Source organism: Ceratotherium simum, chromosome 7 (assembly GCF_057802395.1).
Source record: "Ceratotherium simum simum isolate JZ-2026a chromosome 7, ASM5780239v1, whole genome shotgun sequence".
Classification (NCBI taxonomy): Eukaryota; Metazoa; Chordata; class Mammalia; order Perissodactyla; family Rhinocerotidae; genus Ceratotherium; species Ceratotherium simum.
In genome coordinates, this window is record NC_141906.1 from 5433764 (window position 1) to 5459806 (window position 26043).

Genomic DNA, 26043 nt, shown 5'->3' on the forward strand with positions numbered 1-26043 from the left:
AACACAATTAGTAAAGAAATACAAATATATTTAATCTCATAGTTAAAAAATGCAAATAAATATAATATCATTTTTTCTTCCTCAGATTGAGGATCGAACAACAATACAAAAAGAAAAAAAAACCCTTATTACACCTGGAATTGTAGAGGAAATGGAGAAACAGGCATCCGTTCGTTTATAATGGGAGTAAAAATTGGCACAATATTTCTGGAGACCATATTGACAAATTATTTATCAAAATTTTAGATATACATGCTCTTTGACACAGGAGTTCCATCCTAGGAATTTATCTTGAGGAAATAATCAGACAAGTATGTATAAAGATGTTCACCTCAGTGTTGTTTATAATAGCAAAGAACTGAAGCAATCTAAATATCCCTATTTAGGGGGCTGATTTTTTTTAAAATGTCATACAACATAGAATAGAAATGTGTGAAGCAATTATAAAGAACGAAGCAGAGCTATATTTATTAACATGGAAAGATATATATGAGATCCTTTTTCGTTACAAACAAGTTTATGAAATAGCACGTTTAGTATGAATCTACTCTCAGCTAAGTTAGCGTCCATTTCCTTTTTTTGTTGACTAAAACTGCTCAGTTTTGTTATGGTTGGAAGAGAGTCCCAGCACTGGAAATCTGCGTGGTGCTAAGCAAGATCAAGCCCCTGTTGGCCTCAGCAATGCAAAAACCACTGAATTTCTGAATCTTACCTATGTCAGTTGCTCGGGCTGGCAGAGGTCTCCGCCACTGGGTGACAAATTTGTATGCATCCAGTCTGATTTCAATGATATTGTTTAACAAAGCCAAAAGAGGCGCCAGAGGGAAAGCCGCAACAAAGATGGTGGTAAAACCAAACTGCAACACTGCAAAGGGAGAGCATGGGAGAATGAGTGATATCAACACATCACTTATTGAGTGCCTTCTTTGTGCTTTACATAAATTGTCCTTAATCTTTCCAACATCCCTACAAAGTAAATATGCTTATCCTATTTTAGTAGAGGAAACTGTAGCTCATACGTGTTTAGCAAACTTGCTAAAGGGTAGATGGCTAGAAAATGATAAAACCTGTATTCACACTAAGATCTCGATAGATTGAACGTCCCTGTGCTTTCCCCCTCTATACCAGGCAGCATGAAGGAAAAGTAAAGAAACAAGAAGTCAAAGAGGAGGCCTTGAAGAAAAATGCTTAGCTCTAGAAGGGACGCAGGAGACCTAATCTTGTCTCTTTTAATAGATGAGAAAACTGAAGGCCAGAAAAAAAGCAAATGTCAAGACAACATACAGTGATTTTAACAGCTGGAATGGGAATCCTTTTTTTTTTTTTTAATATAAATAAGTTTCTCGAAGTAGCCAACACTCGGACTGGGTCTGTGCAAAGGTTTATCGTGAGAAAGAATCATTGCTTAATTTGGGTGGAGGGTACATTTCTTAACAAAGGAGTGGGTTCTGCTTAATTTTGTTCCTTTAAAATATTTGCTCAAAAGCTAAGTGCTTTACTATGAGAAAAACCTTCATTTTGGTAAAATGAAGGCTGACACAGGACAACCTGTGTGACCCTTCCAAGGGCATTGCCTTAATATCTTCTCTAGCTCTGCTGAGATAAAGGTGCAGATGTGTTTTAGAACACATAGGGTTGGAAAGGAGAGAGATGGTTTTCTCTCTTGAACCAAAGCCCGCGTGAAGTAGAAAAACAGTATCAAGAAGGCCAAACAGCTCTGCAGAAGGTTCTTTCCTTACCCATTTCTAAGTACTCATCCATAAGTCCGTGAATATTCATGGGCTGCAGATTCCAATCATTTTCCCACTGAGGTATAGAAGCATCTTGTATTCCTCGCTTGATTTTATGTCGTGACCACCAGTTCTGGATCAACCTACATCACAGAGCAGACAAATGGCTTCTGAGCTCTTATTTAAGCATCTGGTGAACAATTTATAGTGTGTTAAGAAAAGAAAAACACCAACTACCCTGGGATCACACTAAGCATTCCTGAGAGTTGGAGATATTTGCATGGTTTCAACTTCCAAGTTCAGCACGGGAGCAGGCCAGAGACTTCCTAGACCCTATAAGCATCTACATATTTTCTAGGAATTGATCCTCCCATACACTTAGGTACTTCCTGATACTGATTAGACAAACATCCATTTCTATGATTCCTTCCCCCATCCCTATCTATAAGGTACTTATGTGGCCTGTTGTGATTGGATCTGAGCCCTTCATTGCTTATAGCCCAAAATCTTCTGGGCTATGCTCTCTGAACATGAGTAAAATCATGTTCCACATTAAATAACTGAGCCCTAGATAGGGTTTCAAAAGATGTAGGTTCCAGTCCCTACACTGCAATGCATTAGATGAGTTGCTTTTAGCAAGTCACTTCACCTCTCTGAGTTTACAAACATGAAGGGTTTGAGTGTTAATAATTACATTCTGCTACTACAGTGAACAGTAATTTTCAGGCAAGGAATATGTGTCTGAGTCCAATTTCTCAGACATGGAAAGGAGAGAACAACACTCTTTCCCTAGCCCACGGGCAGTCTGGAAATTACGTCTCAAAAACATCCCAGTATGCATATATTGTGGACTTCTGGGTAATGAATTATTTTAAGAGTTAGATGAAAATTACCTCTAGGATAAAGTGAATCTCACAGGACTCAGAGAACAGTACCCAACTCTCATTTTAACACGTCGTGGGCCTAGGGCTTCAGCAGGAGTTGGAAGAACCACCACAGCTAGACCAAAGCATCAGGCTGTGCTTCCCTGCGCCTCCCCTGGAGCTTGTCTCTGAAGCTCCACATGAAGATGAAAGGGGGCTGGGGGTTCGGAATTGAGGCAGGACTGTTTGTTTATTTCAGTTCTGCTTAAGATTTTACTGGAAGAAAGAGAATTGTGGCTTAAAAGCCTGAAAATCATTGCTGTAGTGACTGGTCCACTCCTGCCAGATTTTCTTCAACAAGGTCTTTGCCCAGCTGTTGGAAAAACACCAGCAGGATGTCCCTTGCCATGATACCCTTGGGATTTGATATATGCAGTCCAGGCTGACCACTTGGGCAAGGCCATGGTGAAAGTGTGCTGTCCAAAGTGCATGGTATGTATAGCAGTGCATGGATAATGCAACAAAAGAATCATTCTCAATACTATGGTGACTCCTACACGACCTTGATGGTGTTTATGAAGTACTCACAGCATGTCAGATCCTTTGCTAGGCACTTGATACCTAATTTCCTCAGGATTTTTCCAATGATTTCCTCAAACCCTATGTATAAAAGAGGTGAGCCAAGGATAGGAAGAGATAGGAAGAATGGACTGGGCTCCCCAATCCTTCATTCTTGTTCTCTCTTCATTTAGAAGAGATTGATTTTACTGTTTTGAATACTGAGGATCTGTATAAAATCTCTTCACAAAAAGGTTCTGTCATTTATTGATGAAGGCTTAAAGACCATTGAGTCATCTCATTTAATCTTTATAAATCCCTTATTTTACAAATAAAAAGAAAATAATGTCTCAGAGAAGTCACGTAAATTACAAGCATCTTCACCAAGGGGCAGAGAAGGAATTTGAACCAGGTCTCAATAATTTCTTAGTCCATGCTCTAAGACTGCCTGTAATCTAACACAATACTTCATGGCAGATTTCAGGGTTAATATCACCTCGTCTCTGCTCAGAAATGTCCTGATACCATTTGTGGGCCAAAAAGGAGAAAGAAGCATTGTATAATTTGATGACTAAGCCTAAGCTATTTATATCATCAATCAATTAACCAGTTCTTCCCTCATAGTTGGGAAATTTCTCAAAATAGTCATGTTTTTAAACTTGATTAGGCCTCAAAGCTTCCATACCACATTGTTTTAAAAACACTGTATTTCATTGTATTCTAAAGGATAATATATTTTAATAGATTTAAAACTAGGCATTCAGTATCCTTCCATGTCAGCATTTCACAGACAGTTAAAACTTATCTAAAGGGATAAAATAGAATGTTCTTATTTTGATGTTATCACAATAATCCTATTCTAATGATTTTTTTTTTTTCTTTTTTGTGTATTACAAAGAGTACAAAACCTCCCCATCCAGGATTTTATCTTTGTTTTATTCTTTTCTTTGCAGGGGGTGGTGGTGAATGGATGCTCTTTTTAATTAAACAACAACAATAACCTGTTTTTTTTGGTAGTCGAAAGAAACCAGAGAGTTATTTTTATCAAGAACATGGGCTACTAATAATATTTTGAGAATAGGAAAAGTGCTTTACTGTGTTGAACAGAGTACCAGTTACTCTACATGCGTTATGTTCTTTAATCCTTCAGCTGTCCTTGAGCTAGGTACAGCTGTTGATCCTCTCTTAGAGATGTGACACCTGAGGCTCAGAAAGGTTACACACGGACTCGCATTTAGTGAAGAGCAGAGCAGGACCTGAACCCTCAGCTGTCTGATTACGAAGCACAAATTCTTATGAACTATCACACCACCTCTATCTTTCTTCTTTGTAACTATAGATGATGCAAGTTTAAAAATAAGCGCTCACGGGTATCCCAGTTCCATGAAGTTGTTCCATATTTGCTTCAAAAACATGATCACTCCCATCTGGAGGCAGAGGTCTATCAAACAGCCACTAGGGTGACACTGAAACAGAACAAGAACGATAAAGATCTTGCTCTTCTCAGCTGGCTTAAACATCCCACCTTCAAACTGTACAGCAAATTCTAAAGCCAGGTCACATTATCTCAATGCATAAGGAAAATAAAAACAAGGAAGAAGCAAGAAGTATGAGGACACTTGAGAGGGAAGTTTTCAGTAATTATATTAGAATATTGATCAAAATTATAACAGCAATAACAACAAATCTAACTTTTAATGAGTACTTACCATCTACCAAGCTCTGCGTTAGGCATGATCACATTTAATGAATGTTCTGGAATACTATATATCCATTAGCAATCAGGAGATAGAACAATATTTAATTCTATGGCAAAATTTTTATAACATTCTTTTAAAATAACATTTTTATCTCAGAATAATTTTAAGTTTGTAGAAAATTTGCAAAGATAGTACAGAGAGAGTTCATATACCTTTCACCCAATTGTCCCCATTGTCCCTTACATTACCAAGGGATACTTATCAAAACTAAGACACTAACATTAGTACATTGCTATTAACTAAACTCCAAATTTCATCTAGATTTCACCAATTTTTCAATTAATATCCTCTTTCAGCTCCAGGACCCCATCCAGGACACCACATTGCATTTATCTGTCATGTCTCCTCAGTCTCCTCTGGTCTAGACAGTGTCTCAGTTTTTCATATCCCTGGCAGTTTTGAGGACTGGTGGATAAGTATCCTATGGAAAATCCCCCAGTCTGGGTTTGTCTGGGGTTTTCACATGTTCAGACTGGGGCTATGTATTTGGGGGTAGAGGCAGATCACAGAGCTGAAGTGCCATTTGTATCACATCCCATCAGGGGCTACATGATATCCACAAGACATCACTGGGGATATTCACCTTCGGCACCGGGTTGATGCAGTGTTTGCCAGGTGTTTCTATTATAAAGTTACTCATCTCCTTTTCCCTATTTTTTCTTTAGAAGAGAGTCACTAAGTCTAGTCTACTCTCAAGATGGGGGACAGTTAAACTCTACCTCCTGGAGAGGGAGTATCTACATATATTATAATGTACTTCTATGTGATACAAGCATGCCACAAATGTCAGCATGATCCTAATTTTGTCTTCTCTCTGCTCCTCTGCTTTTTTAGATGTTTAATAAAAGTTAGTATTAGAAACCTACACGAACGAAAATGTGATTACAATGAAAACTGCAAGCGATGTGTTTTGCTTGAAAACTTCGCATTATAGGAGACATTTGGGTAAGAAAGCGTGGTCTGTTTCTTTGGAAATGGGTTCGTGTCCTGCTTGTAAGGATGATAGTCTCCGTAACTTTGATCCAGTTTCTATTTCTATTAAATTGGTACCAGTGGGACTTCAAAGGGAACAATAATTAGGACACAAAGAGCCTGCTTTTCCAGCTCCAGCTCAGTAACTTGAAACTCCCTAATCTGAGCCAGAGAAAGGGTTTGCAGTGGTAATTTTTATAGTGTGAAGTCTCAATTCTCCCATCCAAACATGCCCCTGCTTTCTAGGATGAATTTAGGACCCCCTAAACTCTGCCACATATATAAGATAAACGGGTTTGGTAGAATGTCAGAGGCAGAATAATTACTAAGCTACAGAGGCAGATCATAGATCAACTGCACACTGAACCTCTTCATTTTTGTAGAGAGACTCAAAGAAGCAAATTAACTTGTCCAAAGTCATGCAATGTTGACTGGTGGAGTGGGAATGAAAGCCTGGGTCTCCTGCACCCTAATCCACTGCTCTTTCACATAATGCTAGGATGAATGGTATTTACCAAACGCATTTGTTGCCTTGAGGGGCTGGTTTAGCAAAGCATATCATGATGTGGGAAGGGAAAAAGAAGACTATCATAGAACCATATGGTTGGGTCACTCTCCACAATGGTAGGACAAAGTGAGGAGGCTGGATGACAGGCCATTTATAATTCTGTTGAAATTGAGCCTTGACGACTTTGTGATTTATAGGGCAGAGAAAGGGATCCATTAGTTTTTGTGGGTCTATCCCCCTCACATAATGATTCCTGTGAGCTAAATCCAGTCCTTCAACACTCTAAAATTCATTTGATAAAAAGAGTCCATACTTAGAATGAGTAATGGGGCACGCATGAGCATGCAGGAGACCCAGGCTTTCATTCCCATTACACACTCAAAATCATACGACGATGGACAACCCAAGCTAGGTGCCTTCACATATTTTCCTCATTTGCTCCTCATGAGAACTTAGTGAGACGGGTGTTGGTATCTCCATTTTGTACATGATGAACCTAAGTGGTAGATAGGACTATCGGACTCCAATACCCGTGTTCCTTTCACTTCATCCACTTTTGTATGTTTCCTCTAAATCCAGTTTACATGTGAGCCAGCGATCATTCAGGGATCTCCTACCAAAATCAATTTCCATTATGTTGTCGATTGTGCCCATGTGCTAGCCCAATGGTGGCTGGAAAGCACAGTGCTCAGAGCACAGACTCTGAAACTAACTGCCTGAATCAAATCGATGACTTTATCAATTTATTGGTATGTTTCTATAATTGTGGGCAAATTATATAACTTCTCTAAGTTTCTGTTTCCTCATATGTAAAATGAGTGTAAGAATAGAATTTTTGTGAGGATTAAATGCATTAACATATGTAGAACACTTAGAAACAATTGATGGAATGTGTTGACATATAGTAAGCACTCATTAAATATTAGCTATTATTATCATTTGTATATAGATTTACATAAAATATTTATGTGAGATATTGTATAGCATAGTATGAGGAAAGTCCAGGATCGTCAGTCATAAATGATCTAAATAAAATTGTGAGACTTTTTTCTATCTTTATAATGGTTACCATTATTTGTGCCAAGGATTTTACACACATGATCCAATTTAATCCACCTATCCCCAATACTACAGAGCTAGCTAGTCTTACCACAATGTACAAAAGAAAAAACTGAAACTTAGAGATATTGAGATCATGCATGTGAGTCGGGCAGGATTAGAATGTAGACTGTCAGACTCCAAAGACAAAATATTTGTTACATATCATGGTTATGTTCTTTTCTTCAAGACTACTAACATCAATCAAAAAAAGGAAAGGGACTTCTTCATTGGTACACCCCATATACCCAGCAGAGGCCTGGAAGAGAATAAGTGTCAAAAAATGCTTGTTGTAAATTGAATTCAGAGGGTCAAGTCTTTTCCATCATGCACGCTTTTTATATCCACATTTCTAGGATTTCTAGCATCTCTCACAAACCCACATTTTTCATTTCAATGATTTTTTTCAAAATAAATAACCCTTTGTTGGAAAATATGGTTACTACCTATGTCACATATATGGTGGAAAATGTCCAAGATGGTTATGAAACATTTTTCCTGACATTAATATTATAATTATTTCCCTGTGACTTTCAAAGGGGAATCGTCACTTCCAATAATTTCACAGTTAGGAGTAAGAATATCCAATTAAACAAAATTGTTCATGGCAGCAGTCCCTAAAATGGCATCAATATGTAGATTTACCTGCCTGTAAGCACTCTATGCCCCACCCTACACTTGCTAACTCCAGTTGAACACTTCTGGAAAAAAGTAAGCCTTGGGTCCCAAATTGGGTAGATGAAAAGCCTTTTAGCAAACATAGCCATACTTTTGGGCTATGAAAGAAAACTGCAAGTTTGATTTGGGGACTTCTCGGAGGCCAGAGATTATGAAAGTCCTTAGTCTGTCTTTGGCCAATAGAATAATACTCAGGTAGCTTGGAGACAGAGCAATGATAAATACCAGCTACAATTTATAGAGTACCTACCACAGCCCAGGGGTTGTGTGATGCAAATTATCTCTTATCTATCAACATCTTTGCAACCCAAGTATTTCTATTGCCAGTTTACAGATGAGGAGACAGTTTTTCAGAGAGGTTAAATTAAGGGCAAAGAGGGCCGGCTCCGTGGCTTAGCGGTTAAGTGCGCGCGCTCTGATGCTGGTGGCCCGGGTTCGGATCCCGGGCACGCCCCGAGGCACCACTTCTCCGTCCAGCGCGAGGCCGAGTCCCACATACAGCAACTAGAAGGATGTGAACCTATGACATGCAACTATCTGCTGGGGCTTTGGGGGGAAAAAATGAATAAATAAAATCTTAAAAAAAAAAAAAAAAAATTAAGGGCAAAGAACTAATAAGCAGCAAGGTTAGCACTTGAGTCCAGTTTTCTGTGATATAAAGCATACGTTCTTAGGAAGGTTGAAGCTTTGTCCATGTATCCCAATCAATTTCTAGAAGACTCTGGGGACACAACATCAATGAGGACTCCCCTGAGTTTGGGGGGATTTTTTAGGTAGAGACTGGCAACACCTCTATCCTCAGTTTTCTTGGGGAATCTTTTCTTAGCCTCTCTCTAAATTAAGCCCTCCTACTAATGCTATCCTATATTAAATTGGATTTTACATTAGAATAATTAAAACAACTTTGAACTAGAGAAGAAATAAACAATCTGACCAATGAGACTGAACAGGGTTGAGAAATAGACAGGATTTCAAGATGTAAAATATGATAAATCTTCGAATCTCATTTTGCTGAATGAAACAAAAACATTATTTATTAAATGTGTGGCTGCCAATTGGGGTGAAAATCTTGATTACTCTTTACAACAAAATAACCTCCCAATGGGCCAAAGAAATCAATATTTAAAAAAATAACATTAGTGAAAAATACAAGTGTGAGTTTTTTATACTTATAGAATGGAGAACACATTTTTTGGCATGACACAAATCCCCAAAGCCATTAACAACAGTGATATTTTGATTAGAAAAAGTTATACAGTTTTATAAAAAATGCATCAAAACAAAATTAAAAGATATTCAAGAAAATAGGAAACATATCTGCAGCAAATTGAAAGATTAGAGCCTAACTTTATTGGTTTATAAATTTAGGACAGAGAAAAACAGTCTAATGAAAGTGAATAGGAATAGTACACACACAGACACACAGAAACACAAAATGTCCAACAAACATATGAAAAATATTCTCCATTTCACTCATAATTAAAGGAACTGATATCAAAAGAAGATATCCTTTACAAGAAATAACAAGTGTTGGAAAGGATGTAGAGAAAAGAGAACCCTCATACACTGCTGGTGAGAATGCAAACTGGTGCAGCCACTATGGAAAACAGGATGGAGATTCCTCAAAAAATTAAAAATAGAAATGTCATATGATCCAGCTATCCCATTACTGGGGATTTATCCAAAGAATATGAAATCAATAATTTAAAAAGATATATGCACTCATGTTTATTGCAGCATTATTTACAAGAGTCAAGACATGGAAGCAACGCAAGTGCCCATCAATGGATGAACAGATAAAGAAGATGTGGTATATATATACAATGGAATACTACTCAGCCATAAAAAAGACAAATTTGTGCCATTTTTGACAACATGGATGGACCTTGAAAGTGTTATGGTAAACAAAATAAGTCAGCCAGAGAAAGACAAACACCGTAGAATTTCACTCATATATGGAAGACAAACAAACAAACAAACACATAGATAAGGAGACAGATTGGTGGTTACTAGAGGGGAAGAGGATGGGAGGAGGGCAAAAGGGGTAAAGGGGCACATATGTATGGTGACAGATGAAAACTAGACTATTGGTGGTGAACACGATGCAGTCTACACAGAAACTGATATATAATAATGTACACCTGAAATTTACTCAATGTTATAAGCCAATATGACCTCAATAAAATAATTTTTTTAAAAAGAAGATATCCTTTTGACTATTCTATTGACAAAAATTAAAATGTTTCTGTTGGAAAGAGTCTGAGGAAGCAGGTTCATACACTATACCTATGGGCTGGCGTTTTGAAGGACAATTTGTCAGTCTCACTGAAAATATGCAAATGCTTACCCTGTGATGTAGCAATACTACTCCTAGACATTTTGTTTCTGTGATGTACATCTTATAAATTAATGAAGAAATATGAGATTTTGAAGATATAGCTATACATTTATAGATTGGTCTTTCAAGTAATATTTCTTTTGGACTAAATTTTCCCTGCTTAAAAGAAAGCCTAACATATTTAAAAGTTTGAAAACCATGAAATAGATAATAATAATTCCCCAAAAGAGGAGAATTCCTGGAGCTAAATTTCTGGGCTTGTGAATGGAAGAAATGGATTTGATAGAGAGTTAAAGAGAGCGGAGGTCAAGGTTTTGGGGTTTAACCTTTAAGTTCACCTCCTTTTTTTTGAAAGATGTAGTTGCTTCATTTCTGAACCCAGAGGAACTCCCCTCTACCAAAAACGTGTCTTCAGCATGCCTGAAATTCCCTGTACACCTTCTCTCTCTGTCTTCCCACCCCCTCCGTCACACAGTCACACAGTCACTGGACCATATCCATGCCCATCCCCACACCCACCCTTACAAGGTTACTTACTTCCTCCAGTCTCCACCGGTTAAAAAGTTTATTGTAATTTCCTGGGTGGCCTACAAATCTGTAAAAAGACATTTTAATTCATTAGCATTTACGTGGGGTGGACTGAAGAATATCTACTAATGCATCACAACAAGTGCATGTGTGGGCAGACATAACTGTTCACTGGTGCAAGCTGTCCCAAACGATTGACTTACGCCATGCTTACACATCAAAGTACCTGACTTAAAAAGGAAAAAGTGATGTGTGATTCAATACCAATGGGTTGAGAAAACACAGAGAAACCAACTGAATGAAATTTCCCACTTTTATCTGTGGAGTTTTAATGTCTTGTTGACCTAATTAATGAATATTAATATAATGTGCTGAATTTTTTAGTTTAAAAATGTTTCTAGCTTTGGTATGTTTCCATGGCAATGGCTGGAGTGTTAAGCATACGGCAAACCAGTAGTTTAATATGCTTCTTTCTCATATTTTGCAGCAGAGATAGGAAAAAAAGAACATTAACATGATAAGTAGAAGTTTCCATACTAAGGAACTGTAACCTAGGGTTACACAAAAATTATTTTTCTATTTAACCATTACTGGTGACTGGATAGTCATAATCCAGCCCAAGTATGACACATAGGTTTTATTTTTTTATGTCAACTTTAATTGGTAGTGGCAGTTCAAAGTATTGTACTTAGAAGTCTTTTGACTGAAAAGGCATGCGGATGCTAATTAGCACAGTTTTCCAAGGCAGGGGACAAGAACTCGCCACCTCTATTTACAAATTGGCAATGGAACTGCTGACAGTCTTTTTCACTCTGCAAAGATAACGTGTATAAAGTTGACTTACCTCCCCAGAAAGAAAGCGATATAGAAGATAGAACTGTTTAAATTGACAAACTGGAAGAGGAACATCTTCAGAGCAAAGCTGTTTTCCCATTCAGATTCCGTTCGAGGATATTCTAAAAGAAACATAGGGTGTATTCACATAGATGAGGTGAATGACAAGAAATATGGATACAAAATCAGAAGGCCCATATTCAACTTCTGGTTCAATCAGTTACTAGATCTGTGAGGCACTCAGTGTCTCTGAGTTCTAGTGTCTGTCTCTGTAAAACATGACTGATAACATCCTGCCGTACAGAGCTGATGAAAGGATCCAAGGAGATAATCTTTAGACTTTCCCATAGCTACAAAAATATGATGACTGTCATTAATATATAAAGATTTTCAGGATTCTCTCTGCTATCATCATTTAGAGGTAACCATAAATATTGGATCAGTCCTTCACCCAAACTGGCTATGCTCAATATAGGAACCCAAATTGTCCACAGAGTTCTTTGAAGAATGAATATTCTGTGTACAGACTGAAGTATAATGGTAAAGAGGAAAGAGGGCTACATTAATCAGAAAAGCTGAGTTCTTATCTCAATCTTATACCTAATGTGTTGGTAATCTCAGGAAAGTCTCTTCACATTTTTTTGCAATCAGTTTTATCACCTATCAAATCAGAAATTTAGACAAGGTGATTTCAAGAACTCTGTCAACTCTCACATCTTATGGCTCTATGACTCTTAAACAAAACAAGGAAAATGATGAGAGAGATTGGATGAGGATCGCAGCATGTGCTGCAGCCTCTGCTCCCACCCAATATTCAAATAAATGATGCAAAATATACATGCATCTCTCACATGTATTATCATATAATCGAAGAATTCAAGAAAGGCAGAAAATAGATGGGATCTGATTTAAGGAAAAGATGGGCCAAAATGTATGCATTAGAATAAAGAGGGAATAGGTCCTGAGGAATTCCAACCCCAAAGCTTCTGGCGATGCCAGAAACGGGAGGAGTCACGACAGTGATTGGTTGGTGCGCCCCAGTGAGAGCAGTCAGGGGAGTGATATTTCCCTGCAGGTTTTCATAGGACGTGTTTTCACTGTTGTTTCCTTCTAAACAGTTTGTAAACTTAGCACAAAGCTTATTTACAAATGAGAATGTGGATTTTTAAAAATTCCCTAGTGTTTAGACTGTTTTTGGTTCTCCACTTCTAAGTTTATTGTATCATGATCCACAAATGTGTCTTGTGTGATTTCTGCTTTGGGGCAAAAAAGCTGCAATTTCATTTGTGGCCAAATCACATGAATAAGTTTTGTCTATGTATCAAGTGTTTGAAAATAATATTTATTTTTCTGTTGAATATATAGTTTATATATATTTTAAAAGAAGCTTGTTAGTTATGGTATTTAAATACTGCATATCCTGCCTTATATTTTGAGTGTGGATTTGTCAACTAATTTTTGTATTTCTATCATTTTTTGCTTCCTATATTTTGAAGGTTTGTGAAAAGATGTATAGAAATCATAATTATTATATTGACCTGGTAGATTGTTTATCAGTATGAAGTATCACTCTTTCCTCCTCAAATATATATTAAATTCTAGTTTTCCTAATATTAATATGGTGACATCTGATTTTATTGTCACTATTTTCTTGATATACATGCTTTTATTCCTGAATTGACCTCTGTTTGACAACATCAGAACTCTTTTCATCTGTTGGCTTAATTTGTTTCTTGAAAGCTAGGTTCATTTTTATAGATAATTCATATTATAGATAAATCACAGTTCATTATTCTAGATGATTCATTATTTATTTATTTTTTTTTGTGAGGAAGATCAGCCCTGAGCCAACATCCATGCCAATCCTTCTCTTTTTGCTGAGGTAGACAGGCCCTGAGCTAATATCCATGCCCATCTTCCTCCACTTTATGTGGGATACCGCCACAGTATGGCCTGACAAGCGGTGCGTCGGTGAGCGCCCAAGATCCAAACCCGGGCCGCCAGCAGTGGAGCGAGCACACTCAATTGCTATGCCACGTGGCTGGCCCCGATAATTCATTATTTTTAACAACTAACAACCATCCTGATCTAATTTTCAACAACCATAAACCAAACTGAAAAAAAATCTCTTTAGATCAAATATTACATATTTCTTCTTATATAAAAAAACAAATGTGATAGGATTGAAACTTTGATTTTTTGTGTGTTTTTTGAACATAAAATATTTGGATGAAAAATAAATCAAGAAACACAAAGTTAAAAAAATCCTTTAAATAAAACAATTTGCGACATCTTCTCGGAAGTAAAGCCTAATTTCTAATTTGAAGCACAAATTTGCACAGCCAAAAATTACATAGAATATAATGCCATATTTATATTGTACATATATTTATATATATACACACATATGTACAATGATATTATATTATTTTAAACAAAATATCAATATTTTCATTAATTTAAATTAATATAGTCCATTCATTATTAATTAATAGTTATGAATCCACAGGCACTATGTCATGAGTTATAGATGGAAAAATCAAACATCAAGTGTAAACTTTGGTGTTCCTGGTACTTGGCACAAACAGCTGTTCTATTTCTTACTATTAATTATGGTCCCCCAAACCATTTCCTTAGATTTGCTTCCATCCTGGGTATAAAGTACTTTAAAAGCAAATGAATATAAGGAATCAGAGCTAGAAGAAAGCTTTGAGAGAATCTAGTTCAAGTGTTTCATTACTAGCTGAAGACACTGTAGCTCAGAGACTTTAAAGAACAATGAAACAGACCATTCCCATTTATTGAGCACTTGCCATGTGTCGGGCAGCCAACTCACAGCAATGGTGAAATAGGAATTATTATCATTCTCATTTTACCAGTGGGGAAACTGAGCCTCAAAAAAAAGGAGCAGGAGAAGAAAGAATAGAGAGAGGAGAAGACCTGCTCATAGTCACATAATCCCCAAGTGATATGGTCACTCAGGTCCAGAAAATGGATGAGGGCCTAGTTCTTCCCTCAACACAAGATCCCTTCTGTTATTACGTGTACTTGTAAGTACGTCATAGAGGAAGTGACATGTCATAGTGGAGTCAGACAGTTACTCCATCATAGTTAAGTGGAGTCTGTCACATCTGAATTTAAATTCTACTTATTTAACTTAATTATCTTGGTTTTCTTATCCATAAAATAGGGATCCTACTGTCATAGAATCGTGATGACAATAAAACAAAATAATGAATGAGAAGTCATAGCACAGCGCCTGAGATCTGGTGAGTTTTCAGACAATGAAAGATCGCTGCTCAAACAGCTCTGTAATAAAAATTATGTCCTCCAAACTGGGGGAACAAAATCAAGTTTCAAGATAGAAAAAAGGCATTTTCTGACATACAAGGTCTCAAGAAATTTAATTTCCAGGTAGCAAAATAAGGAATTAAGCCAATTAAGCCAAGACAGAGGAAGACATAGGATCCAAAAAATAGTCCAGCTGAGGGAAAAAAGGGTGAAAGGAGTTCTGGAGGGAGGTGCTGATGACAGCAAGTGTGGATGCCACTGAGCACACGCTGGAGGAGACAGCGGATCAGGGAGGGCGATTCTAAGGAGAAAACGGAATCAGCAGAATACTTGATGTTTTTTAATGCATTCAGAGAGAATTTAGAGTTGAGGCAGAAAGGTTGGGATACATTAAGGACAGTATGTAGAAAATTATGCAAAATGTGCTAATATTAGCTTCATGAAAATATAAAGGCTGTCTAAGAAAGGAAACAATCGTAGCACACACCATGCCTTAGATATGAAAATAGTTACACAGACACAATGATGTGGCCACTATTAATTTGGCTAAAAATGCTGATACAACTACTCTGAAGGAGGAGAAGTAACAGTTTGTGTAAACGGGATGGATGGGGAGGTATGCGGGACAGGACTCTGCAGGGAACAGTCAGATCTGAGTTCTAGTCTTTTACAGTGGGAAGGCAATAGCTTCCTGAAGAAAGCCCAGGAATGGCAGTAGAAGCATGTTATTTAGAAATAGGGTAGGAAATAACAGCAGAAATTGATAAAATTGTTAAAAAGTAGGCCCTCTGGGGGGCTGGCCCAGTGGTGTAGTGGTTAAGTTCACATCTTCCACTTCTGTGGCCTGCGGTTCATGGGTTCAGATCTCAGGTGTGGACCTACACACGGCTCAACAAGCCATGCTGTGGTGGTGTCCCACATACAAAATAGAGGAAGACTGGCACAGATGTGAGCTCAGGGCTAATCTTCCTCAAGCAAAAAGAGGAAGATTGGTAACAGATGTTAGCTCAGGACTAACCTTCCTCACCAAAAAAAAAAAAAAAGAAAAAGTAGTCCCTCTGGGATATAGAAAATAAGAATGGGTAATGTGGCAAAAGACTAGTTTACACTATAAATCTCTTAATACTATTTTGCCTTTTAAATTGTGTACATGTAGTATAATACTTTGATAAAAATATTGGGAGGGGAACCCAAAGAACTGAAATGGTAGGGATTCTCCCAAGTGAGAAGAACCAGGTTTGCTAATTTCTAGTAAGGAGATTTTGTAGCTACTTAGCCTGCCCTCTCTATTACCCAATGTATTGCCACTTCCTATGCCACCTCTTTCATTTTTATCGACAATTATTTAACTGAGGTTGATATTAAAAATGCTAAAGTTCGTAACCCAACTACAGACTGATATGCCCATGTACTATTTTCTTACTAAGGAGTGAAGTAAGAAAAATGGACTTACCTAAATTAGTGAGAAGGTAAGCAATTTTTTCATAAGCCTGTAACAAGAGAGAACAAATAGCAAATGTTATTCTTTTCTTTTAGAAAAGGTTATTATTCACACTATTCAAAGAAACATCTAAAGTATAGTGAAGAAAATGGGTACATTTTAAATTAAGTAGAGGCATGTTTCAAAACTTAGTAGGCAGTGCTTTTCATATACACACACGCACACATGTTGTAAATATGTGTACATATAAAGACACACTTGATTGTAATAAGTATTTTCTGGTAGCTACCTTTATTTCCACTTTATAAATCAAGGAAATGAGACTTAAAAAAACCCAAAAGTCATTCAACTAGTTAATGGCTGACCTGGGATTTGTTCACCAAATTGTGTGTGCTTTTTACTACACTGGAAGGCTAAGTGGAAGTTTGAATTCTTTACTATTGACAAAAAAATTTCCAAACTATGACAGAGACAGTGTGCAAATTTGAGTTCCTAAAGAATAAAATGCATTTTGTGGTTATTTAAAACAAGACAAAGTCAAATCTGTTGAACCTATAAGTAAGTCACACACACAACAGATTTTTGTAACATTTTTCGTCTTCTGCCACCTTCTCCCTGACCCAACATACTCTGTCCACCATTCATACACACTCAAGGAAAGAAAACATAGTCCACAATATTTCAAGTAAATATAGTTGGGAACGTATATTTGCTACAGACAGAAGGGTGATATGTGTTTGTGGGTATATGTGTGTGCATATAAATATAACTATATAACTCCATAATTCAACAAATTATTCTTTAGATTATAAATTCCAATAATTCTGCCTGTTGGTATACAAAATTAAAAGGTAGGTATCTGCACACTTTAAAAGTTGTTCCTCTTCCCTGCAGTTCTTTCGGTGGAACTGCTGTGATTATTCATCTTAGCCATGATTCAAATCTACCTCTTCCTAAAATCTAGTGTTACCTTGAGACAGAAAGATTACATTGAGTAAAATAGTCTCATTCTACCTCTAATAGACTTTTTTAAAGCTATTTATACAAGTTATAATTTTTAAATTTTAGGACAACATTAACTTGAATTTATGAGCTCCAAAGTTGTCCTGACTGTAACATGTTCTTTTCCCTGTCCCATTTATTAAGCAAGATGATCAAAGAAGGGTCACCAAGATAGACTTATCAACCAACAAACAGTACTCAAGCAGTACTGTGCCTCGAGCACTGAATTGAGCGCCCTCAGGAGAGTGAAAGGAAGTTTTATTTAAATAACTGTCCCTTAGAGTATTTGGCTGGTGCCAAGCCGTGCTTTACATATATTATTATTTAAGTTAGTTTTACAACAACTTTATCGAATAGGCATTATGATCCCCATTTTACAGAACAGATGTGTGGTCCAACCCTTTAGTCCACCCTATTCCATAATAGTTTATTTACGTTAGAATTGGTAACCTGTGCTAACCGGGTGTTAAGAAAATTTAGGTACATTTTGAGGTCTCCAGTGATCATGCCCATGAAAGAAACATAGGAATGTACGCTCTGGACACTAGAGATGGAAGTGGATCACTGTGGCAGAGTGCAGAACCAGCATGGAGTATTTATGTTGGCCAAATGTATTTAGGGCTTTTTTTTTTTTTTGGTTATAGTGTACTCTGTGCGTGGTACAAGAATTTTAAAACGAGAGGAGGGAAAGCAACAGGAGTTCATTCTTTTATTCACAATGCTGAAATGGTTTAATGGGCCTAATCCTAGATATTTCAAACTATAAGAGTGCTTCTGCTGTGATGTTCTACTTTTTCTTTAAAATTACACATTAATCGTGAGCCCAGGCAGTTGTCATGCTATTCTAAGCTATTCTCAAGTTAATTAAAGTTTGATTGTCAAGTGACAAGAATAAGCATTTTTGAAATAATTGTACCTTTTTTATTTTCAATAAAATACTTTTAGAAATATCTCCTGATATGATAGTAACCGTGCTAGTAATGGCACCTTTAAAGAGCATAGCATTTTGAGGGGCAGTAAAATAAAGAAGGAAAAGGGAGCCATTGGTAAAGAGTAACTCTTGGTTTCAAATTCTGGCTTCTTAGTTTTTTAGCTTTATGTCTGGTAAATGGATGTTAAAAATAAGAAATTGAAGTCTTAATTATCGCTAAATTATTTGCAATTTATCTTTGGAAGATGTGGTTTCTGATCTGGGCTGTGTATCAAAATTACCCTGGATCCCATTTTAAATCAGTGATTTCCTAATGCTATTTTAAGGACTGACTGGATCCGAATAACTTGGAGAGTATTTTTGAATGTTTTGTTTTGAACACAGATTTCCTAGCCCCACAGAGAAGATTCTGAATGGGACTCAGGGTGCATAGTTTATCAAGTGCTCCAGGTGATCTGAGGCATAGTAAGAACAAAAAACACTCTTTTAAGTTACTTGCATGATTTGTAAAATGGACTTCTAATCCAATTTTGATTATCCTGGCCCATATTTTTCTCTTAGATTGAATATTTATTTAGGGACGCCACGAGTCACCTGTTTTGAAAGCTTAGAGAATGTATATTCTTTGATTATCAGTTTGAATTAAAATAACAAGTGCTGCAAACTTGAGAGACACTAAAGACATAATTCTAATAACAAAAATATTTTTGAGCACACATAAGATGCTAGGATGCTAGGATATTTGAAAAATAAAATATTTAACATTTATTCAAAGAATATATTCTAAATGTCTTTTAGGGATTAGGCAAAGACCTGGAGATACAAAAATGAGGAAGCCACAGCCTCTGCTCATAAGGAGGTTCTGCCCTCATAGTGAGAGAAGAGGCAAGTCCCAAGCCGTAACGGAAGAGTATTCGCAAGAGGGATTGTTTAATTCTACCAGGAGAATCTGATAAGGACAGAGAAGAGGCGCGTCCAAGCACCTTGTGAGAGGAATAAACACAAAGAGGAGATTATTCAATTCTACATATGGAATTGAGAACAAACTTTACGGAGACAGTGAGCCTTAACTGGAATTTTCAAAGATGAAGAGATATTCTCCAAGGAGACAAAAGAAAAAGAGGCAGCTAGAGGAAGCACTGTGAACCAAGAGACAGGGATGCGAAACAGCAGAATGCCTGGGAGCAAGCACAAGTGGTTCTTAGGCTGGAGTGCAGAACGCGAATAAAAGGGAGTGAGACACAACCTTAGGCAAGAAGAGAAAGGAAAACTGGCTTTAAATAATGGAGGGCCTCTCAGGCCATCTAATGAGTTTAATATTTATATCAGAGGCAACAGGAACCCATTAAGCAGTTTTAAGTACAAAATAAAATGATCAAATTTGCAATTTACAAAGATTCTTCCAACATTGGTATGCAAGGATGATGGGAAGAGTTGAAAAAGAGACAGGAAGACTAACCAGTGAGAAGGCTGCTGCAATAGTTCAAGCTAGAAATGACAAGTAGCTGAACTAAGGAAGCAGAAGCAAGGGTGGAGAGCAGGGAAGGGATAAGAGGGATGTTACAGAAGCACAATTCACAACAGTCACTGATCTGAAGAAGGAGACAGAAGAAATGCATGGGGGATGACTTCAGGTTTCTGGTTGTGTACATTAAACATTAAAAGTTCCTGGTTGGGGCCAGCCCAATGGCACAAGCAGTTAAGTATGCGCACTCCGCTTCCTCAGCCCAGGGTTCACAGGTTTGGATGCCGGGCACACACCAACACATTGCTTGTCAAGTCATGCTGTGATGGCATCCAATATAAAGTAGAGGAAGATGGGCATGGATGTTAGCTCAGGGCCAATCTTCCTCAGCAAAAAAAAAAAAAAAGGAGGATTGGCAGCGGATGTTAGCTCAGGGCTGATCCTCCTCACAAAAAAAAAAAAAAAGTTCCTGGTTAAAAAAATTGTTTTACTCATTTAAACTATTTTGCCATGCCTACATTTCATAATTTCATGCATAGGATAGCTGAAAAGCATATGAGATTAATAGAATATTTTGACTGAGGCCAAGTTCCTCATTTGGGGGAAATGGTAGCACAGGGATCCTAAAGTCAAGCTATTAAGAAAAAAAAGCACATTTTTATTAGCTGCGTATTTAGTGTTGGTCCAAAAATAATAAGAGGCAGCATTTGGTTTCCAAAGTGAATCTTTTTGGTGGTATAATTTTTCAGAAGAGCCTGGCATTTTGGTATTAATGATTTTAATCCATCCTTATTTGATTAACCCCTTAAATCAATCCTGTGTGTTCACATGGACCAGCAGGGCTGTTTAATAATCTAAGTGCCTTAACATCCTGGGTAGGAAGGGAATGCATAAATTCAGAAGGGCATTATTGATTTACTCTGATTGAATCTGAGGAATGTAACATTCTTTTCACATTTGTTGAGTGGCTACGTAGCTCACTTCCTTTATGCTAAATCCATTTTAAAATCTTCTCCTGAGTTAGCTGCAAGGACAAAAGAGAAGTTTTATGGTATATTCCACTTCCAACAATCCCTGAATCTCTATGCCAAAATGCCCAAGTAGAAATAAACATTTAGAAAAAAAAGTCAGTCTTATCTTCTCCCAGGAACTATGGATGGTTGTTTTACAGCACTAGGCAGTTAACGTGGGTTCTTATATTTAGTTAAGTAGAGCTAGTGGGATTTTGAGGATCTCAAGATTGTTTTTATGATGAAAATAATACTATCCTCACCTGCCTACAGAGGTCTTATTTCTACAATCAGAGATTGACTCCATCCAGTCCATCTTTTACCTGTAAAATGCAGTATTTTGGAACAAAGACTATATTAAGCCTCATCAAACATACAAACTTAGTGAGAACAAGTTGTATCTGAATCTTATGAGAGAGAATTCACACCTATAGTATTCTCTCTCATAAGATTCAGTATAGAAGGTCAATTGTGATTCTAGGGAAGGGTGACTCAGGATAGGGACTGGAGGTAGAACAGAGTCAGAGTTTAAGGGATTGGTGATTAGGAAGTAACTGGAATAATATAAAACTGACGTCTGATACACCAATGGAAACTTCAATTTTTGCAATATCAATGATAACAGAAAGAATCCTTTTGTAAGGAAAATATTTGAGGGTAAAAGCCCTTATTTTATTCAAACGCAGGTTCTGATCATGACAAAGTCTTCAGCTTAACTGAAAAGATAGTTATTCCACTGGGTAGGAACTAAGGATTGAACCCTGGACCTGGAGGTTCTGTTCCCAGGGCTGTCATGCTTGCCTTCCCAAGCAAAAATTCATTAACTGCATTTGGCTTCTTCATTTTCCTTGTCTGTGAAACATTTTCCATCTTCAAAAATATTAGGCCGGTTCATTAACTCACTCAAGATGTTTTTGAAGATCAGTAGGTCTTTGGAACAAATCACGAAATAAACACAGGGACACAGGGTACTCTTTTGAAGGCAATAATAATTGATGCGGGGGGAGTAAATAAACATGACACCATTAACATTCATTACCTCTAATGGGTACAATTAGTTTATAACAGGAAGGCAGGTGAGTGGCATTTGGGGTTGAGAAAAGTGACTTTTACTTAATACTATTAATGTTTTTATACTGTCAATACTTTTTAAAATAACAATGTATTGATTTTATAATTCAAAGCTAGAAAGATAAAAATAATCGACTTTAAAAAGGAGAAAATAAAACTAAGACATTAAAGAGAATGAGTAAGACTACTGAAAATTAGTATAGTGGTATGATTTCTGCATGAACTAATTAAACATTTCAAATTTTATTATATTTTAGGCATATATTTGATAAAAAGACATAATAAAACAACCTACTATATGTTATTCTCTTTCCCTCCACAGCCAACTCTGAGTATTTAAAAATTTATGAATGGGTAATAGATAACATTTAAGTAAAAACAAGTGAAAAAATATAAATAAATGCCGATGTATTCTGAAGAATTTAGAAAAACCAAAGAAAAGATTATCAGCATTTCTACATCTTGGACTGAAGGGAAATAAATAAACTCTATTATGTAAAGATGAGATAAATAGGGAAAAATAAAGAAAATATTGACATTTCTGAAGACAGGGAATAGGAGTATAGATAGACTTATAGAAAGAAATAAAATTTTAAAATATTGAAGAGAAGCAAATAGGAGGTTAACATCTATTGACCACCTTCTATGCACTAGAAGCAGATCTCATTTAATTTTTCAACACCCCTATGTATTTATTATCCTCATTTGAAAGATCAAGAAAGTAAAGTTCAAAGAAGTTATGTGAGGTGGCCAGGATCACACAGGCCAAGTAGCAAATCTTGCCTGTGTCCCAAGTCCACTGCTTTTTATCGGGACACCAAGTTGAGGACCTGATGATACAAACTTGGGCCATATTCAGAGGGGCAGAGGAGAGGGGGAGGGGACAAATGAGAACAGAAGGAACAGAGTGTGAGAGTGTGTGTGTGTGTTGGGGGGAGATGTTGCTCAACCACTGATAAACCTTCCTTTACTTGGTAAAAGACAAAATTTAAAAAGTGACCCAAAGTTGCTAACTAGGTGGCTGTGGTTTTATGGGTGACTCGTATATAAAGTCAAAATAAAGTACATTCCATTTCTAATTCGTTCTAAATTTTATGTCATGGTAGAATATTTTAAAAGTAAAAGTTATTTTTTCTGATTATAAATCAACACCTACATATAGAGATTTTAATTTAAAAAAACAATCATCTAAACCACATAGATGAAACATTTTCTGCTAAACTGAGTTACTTTTGCTAGAAATGTGGCTTGGTCTGATATTGGCTTCCTATAAATACCATCCAAGTATAAAGAAAACATAGACCTGTCCCTTACCCACCCCTTTTACACGTATGGAAAAATGATAAACTCTTACAAGATTCAGCGCCATAATGATTACAAAATTGATACAGACAGCAGCAGCAGATGTTGCAAACTGCCAGTGTTGTTTGATGAAATTCCACTTGAATGATGCAAACTGTTCCATGACAACCAGGCGATACACCACGACTGCAAACACTGCAGTGATGACCAAAGAAATCTACAGTGTGGGAGACCAGAGGAGAAGCCAGATTTTGTATCATTAACAAAACAAAAGCAAGACTAAAGATCCCATATACTGCCCTCAAGAGCTAAAGGATTTATTTTTTCAGGAAAGGATACATAAATTTGTTTTTCCTTTAAGGAACTAAGTAAGATTAGAGTCAAAATAAATAGTGTAAGATTTAACTTGTTTTGGTTTGATAACCTAAAATGCAAATTCTGCTCAAATTTCCACTTTCACATGGAATGAATGGAATGCTTGGTTTTAAAATAGGATGTTGAATTCATCAGGGCAACCCATATAATTACCATTTTATTTTAGATGATCTTTGTTTCTCCCAAAGAGTGTCTCTTTAAGGATATGCACAAACTCCCTTTGTAATTACTCCATGCCCTGCTGTGATTTTCATTTCATTTAATAGTATGTATTACCAAGGTATTGAACAGGTTATGATTTCTTGCATCTTTAGGGTCACAAAATGAGTTGGTATCCTAGAACTTCCTTCTAAACCTGGAATTCTGTAACATTCTGATATTGAGGGTTATACTTTACCATGAAGAATATTCCTGAGATAGAAACAAGAAGGCGTGTGACTTTGTCTGAGGAAGGCTGATGTGGCTCAGGTTTCCCACTGATGGGGTTCACTCTCTCCATCTTGTAATACTTTGCTTCAAACTGGGGACGAAGTGTCTCCTAGGAGAAAAACTAATGTCACCTAAATATCAAAGTCATACACTTAAAAAACAATTCCTCCAATTTGGCCTACTTTTATATTAAGCTTTGGCAAAGAAGCAACTTTCTAAAAATAAGATGCAAATTATTTTCCAAATAAACCCTAAACCATATTTTAATTAGACCAACTTTCCACTAACATAATTTAAAGAAATATTATAGAAGTGCTTTGAAAAACTTACATACTTCACAACTTATCTCTATTATCTTCATAATGTAAGAAATCTTTTTAGTAAAAAACATCAAGGAAAACCTAACGGTGTTTAGCTGCTTCCAGCTTGGATCTGAAGGGCAGTGAATAATTTTCTGTATCATGTGCTATCCCAGCTTCCTCATCTCCTGGTTTCCTAACATCTTACCTCCTCTTCTTCCCATTCAATAAGGTCCCAAGTATAGGTCAGTGTACTTCTTCTCCTTTTCCAAAACTCCAGGAAGACTGTGGCTATAAATAATAATAATATTATTATAATTCTTTACCCAACCACATCATATTCTTTCATCATTTTTTTCTTTTGGATTGATGCATTTCCATCATATTATTATATTATTAAAATTAATTAAATTCATATTAAATTCATACAATTGGAATTTTATTTTTCCCTCACCCTCTTCTCCATATCAGCATGCACTCCTGGAGGGGAGTGATTTCTTTCATTGGGATAAATAAGGAGAGACTTTTGTTAGCATGACCCATCAAAGTGATGCTACAAAAGAAAGTCAATCAATACTAGTGAACCAAATATTTGCTGTCCCTTTTGATTTGTACATGCTTATTTAAAAATATTGAAGAGACCTAAATAAGTCTTCTCCAGGAAAGACAATAAAGACCAGATGTTACTCCTCCAGGACCCAGAGAAGGATGGGGCAGGAGAGAGAGAGAGGCAAAGAGCAAGGTTATCACGGTGGAAGGAGAAGAAAGGAGAGACCAGAGAAGACATTCTTTCTACATGGACTCAGCATGGACTGGAAGGGACTCAATGGAAAAAGCAAAGAAATGACTGAACCATGATCTAGAATTTCTGTGTAAAAAGCAAAGAAAGAGATTGCTTTCTTTCTGGTTAGGTAGACTTCACCTTACAGTACGCAACACTTTGTGAACATAACTCAGAGTTCACACATGCATTCTTAAAAATCTGTGGTACCATTCATCCACCCCCACCATCCACCCATCCATCCATCTATTTGCTGTTTGCTTATTTTGGGCAAGGTACTCTAATCTCAGGGATCTCCTTATCTAGTAGAGGGAGATAGTCATCTAAAGTTAACTTACATTGTAATAAGAGTTATAATGAAGGAAGAATTACAGTGCAAGCATAGAAACAGTACTTTTAAAAAAAAACATAAGCATTTGATAGATCAAAGGAGTGAGGTCATCTTCAACTGCTTTCATTCTCCTCTTGATGTCAATGCAAAAGAATGCCAGGGAAAGATGATTCTGATGTTTTGTTGTCTATTTTCTTTATAATTAAAATATCTGCATCAGTATTGGTTAGAAAAAAATACAGTGTTCATAATTACATTATCTTGCATTTTATCACACTTTAAAATTTACAAAGTGCTTTCTCACATATGATTTAATTTTAATTGTCACATTCATAACACTTACAAGTAGATATGGCAGGTATTATCATCACCCAATTTTGGAAACAAAGGTGCTGTGTCCAAGATCATACAGCCCATAAATGGCAGAGTCAGGACTGAAACTCTTGCT

At 36.7% G+C, this 26043-nt stretch overlaps 1 protein-coding gene across 1 annotated transcript in view; it reads right to left on the bottom strand.

Moving 5' to 3' along the window:
• Window positions 1–26043, bottom strand: part of ANO3 (anoctamin 3) — a 268473-nt gene that overhangs the window by 14372 nt on the left and 228058 nt on the right. The window contains exons 15-23 of the mRNA XM_014783643.2: window positions 24692–24774; window positions 24153–24293; window positions 23433–23597; window positions 16612–16648; window positions 11878–11989; window positions 11043–11100; window positions 4520–4617; window positions 1740–1873; window positions 713–865 (exon numbers count right to left, since the gene is read on the bottom strand). Coding sequence (XP_014639129.2) covers window positions 713–865; window positions 1740–1873; window positions 4520–4617; window positions 11043–11100; window positions 11878–11989; window positions 16612–16648; window positions 23433–23597; window positions 24153–24293; window positions 24692–24774 — 981 coding nt within the window. The remainder of the gene's footprint in view (window positions 1–712; window positions 866–1739; window positions 1874–4519; window positions 4618–11042; window positions 11101–11877; window positions 11990–16611; window positions 16649–23432; window positions 23598–24152; window positions 24294–24691; window positions 24775–26043) is intronic.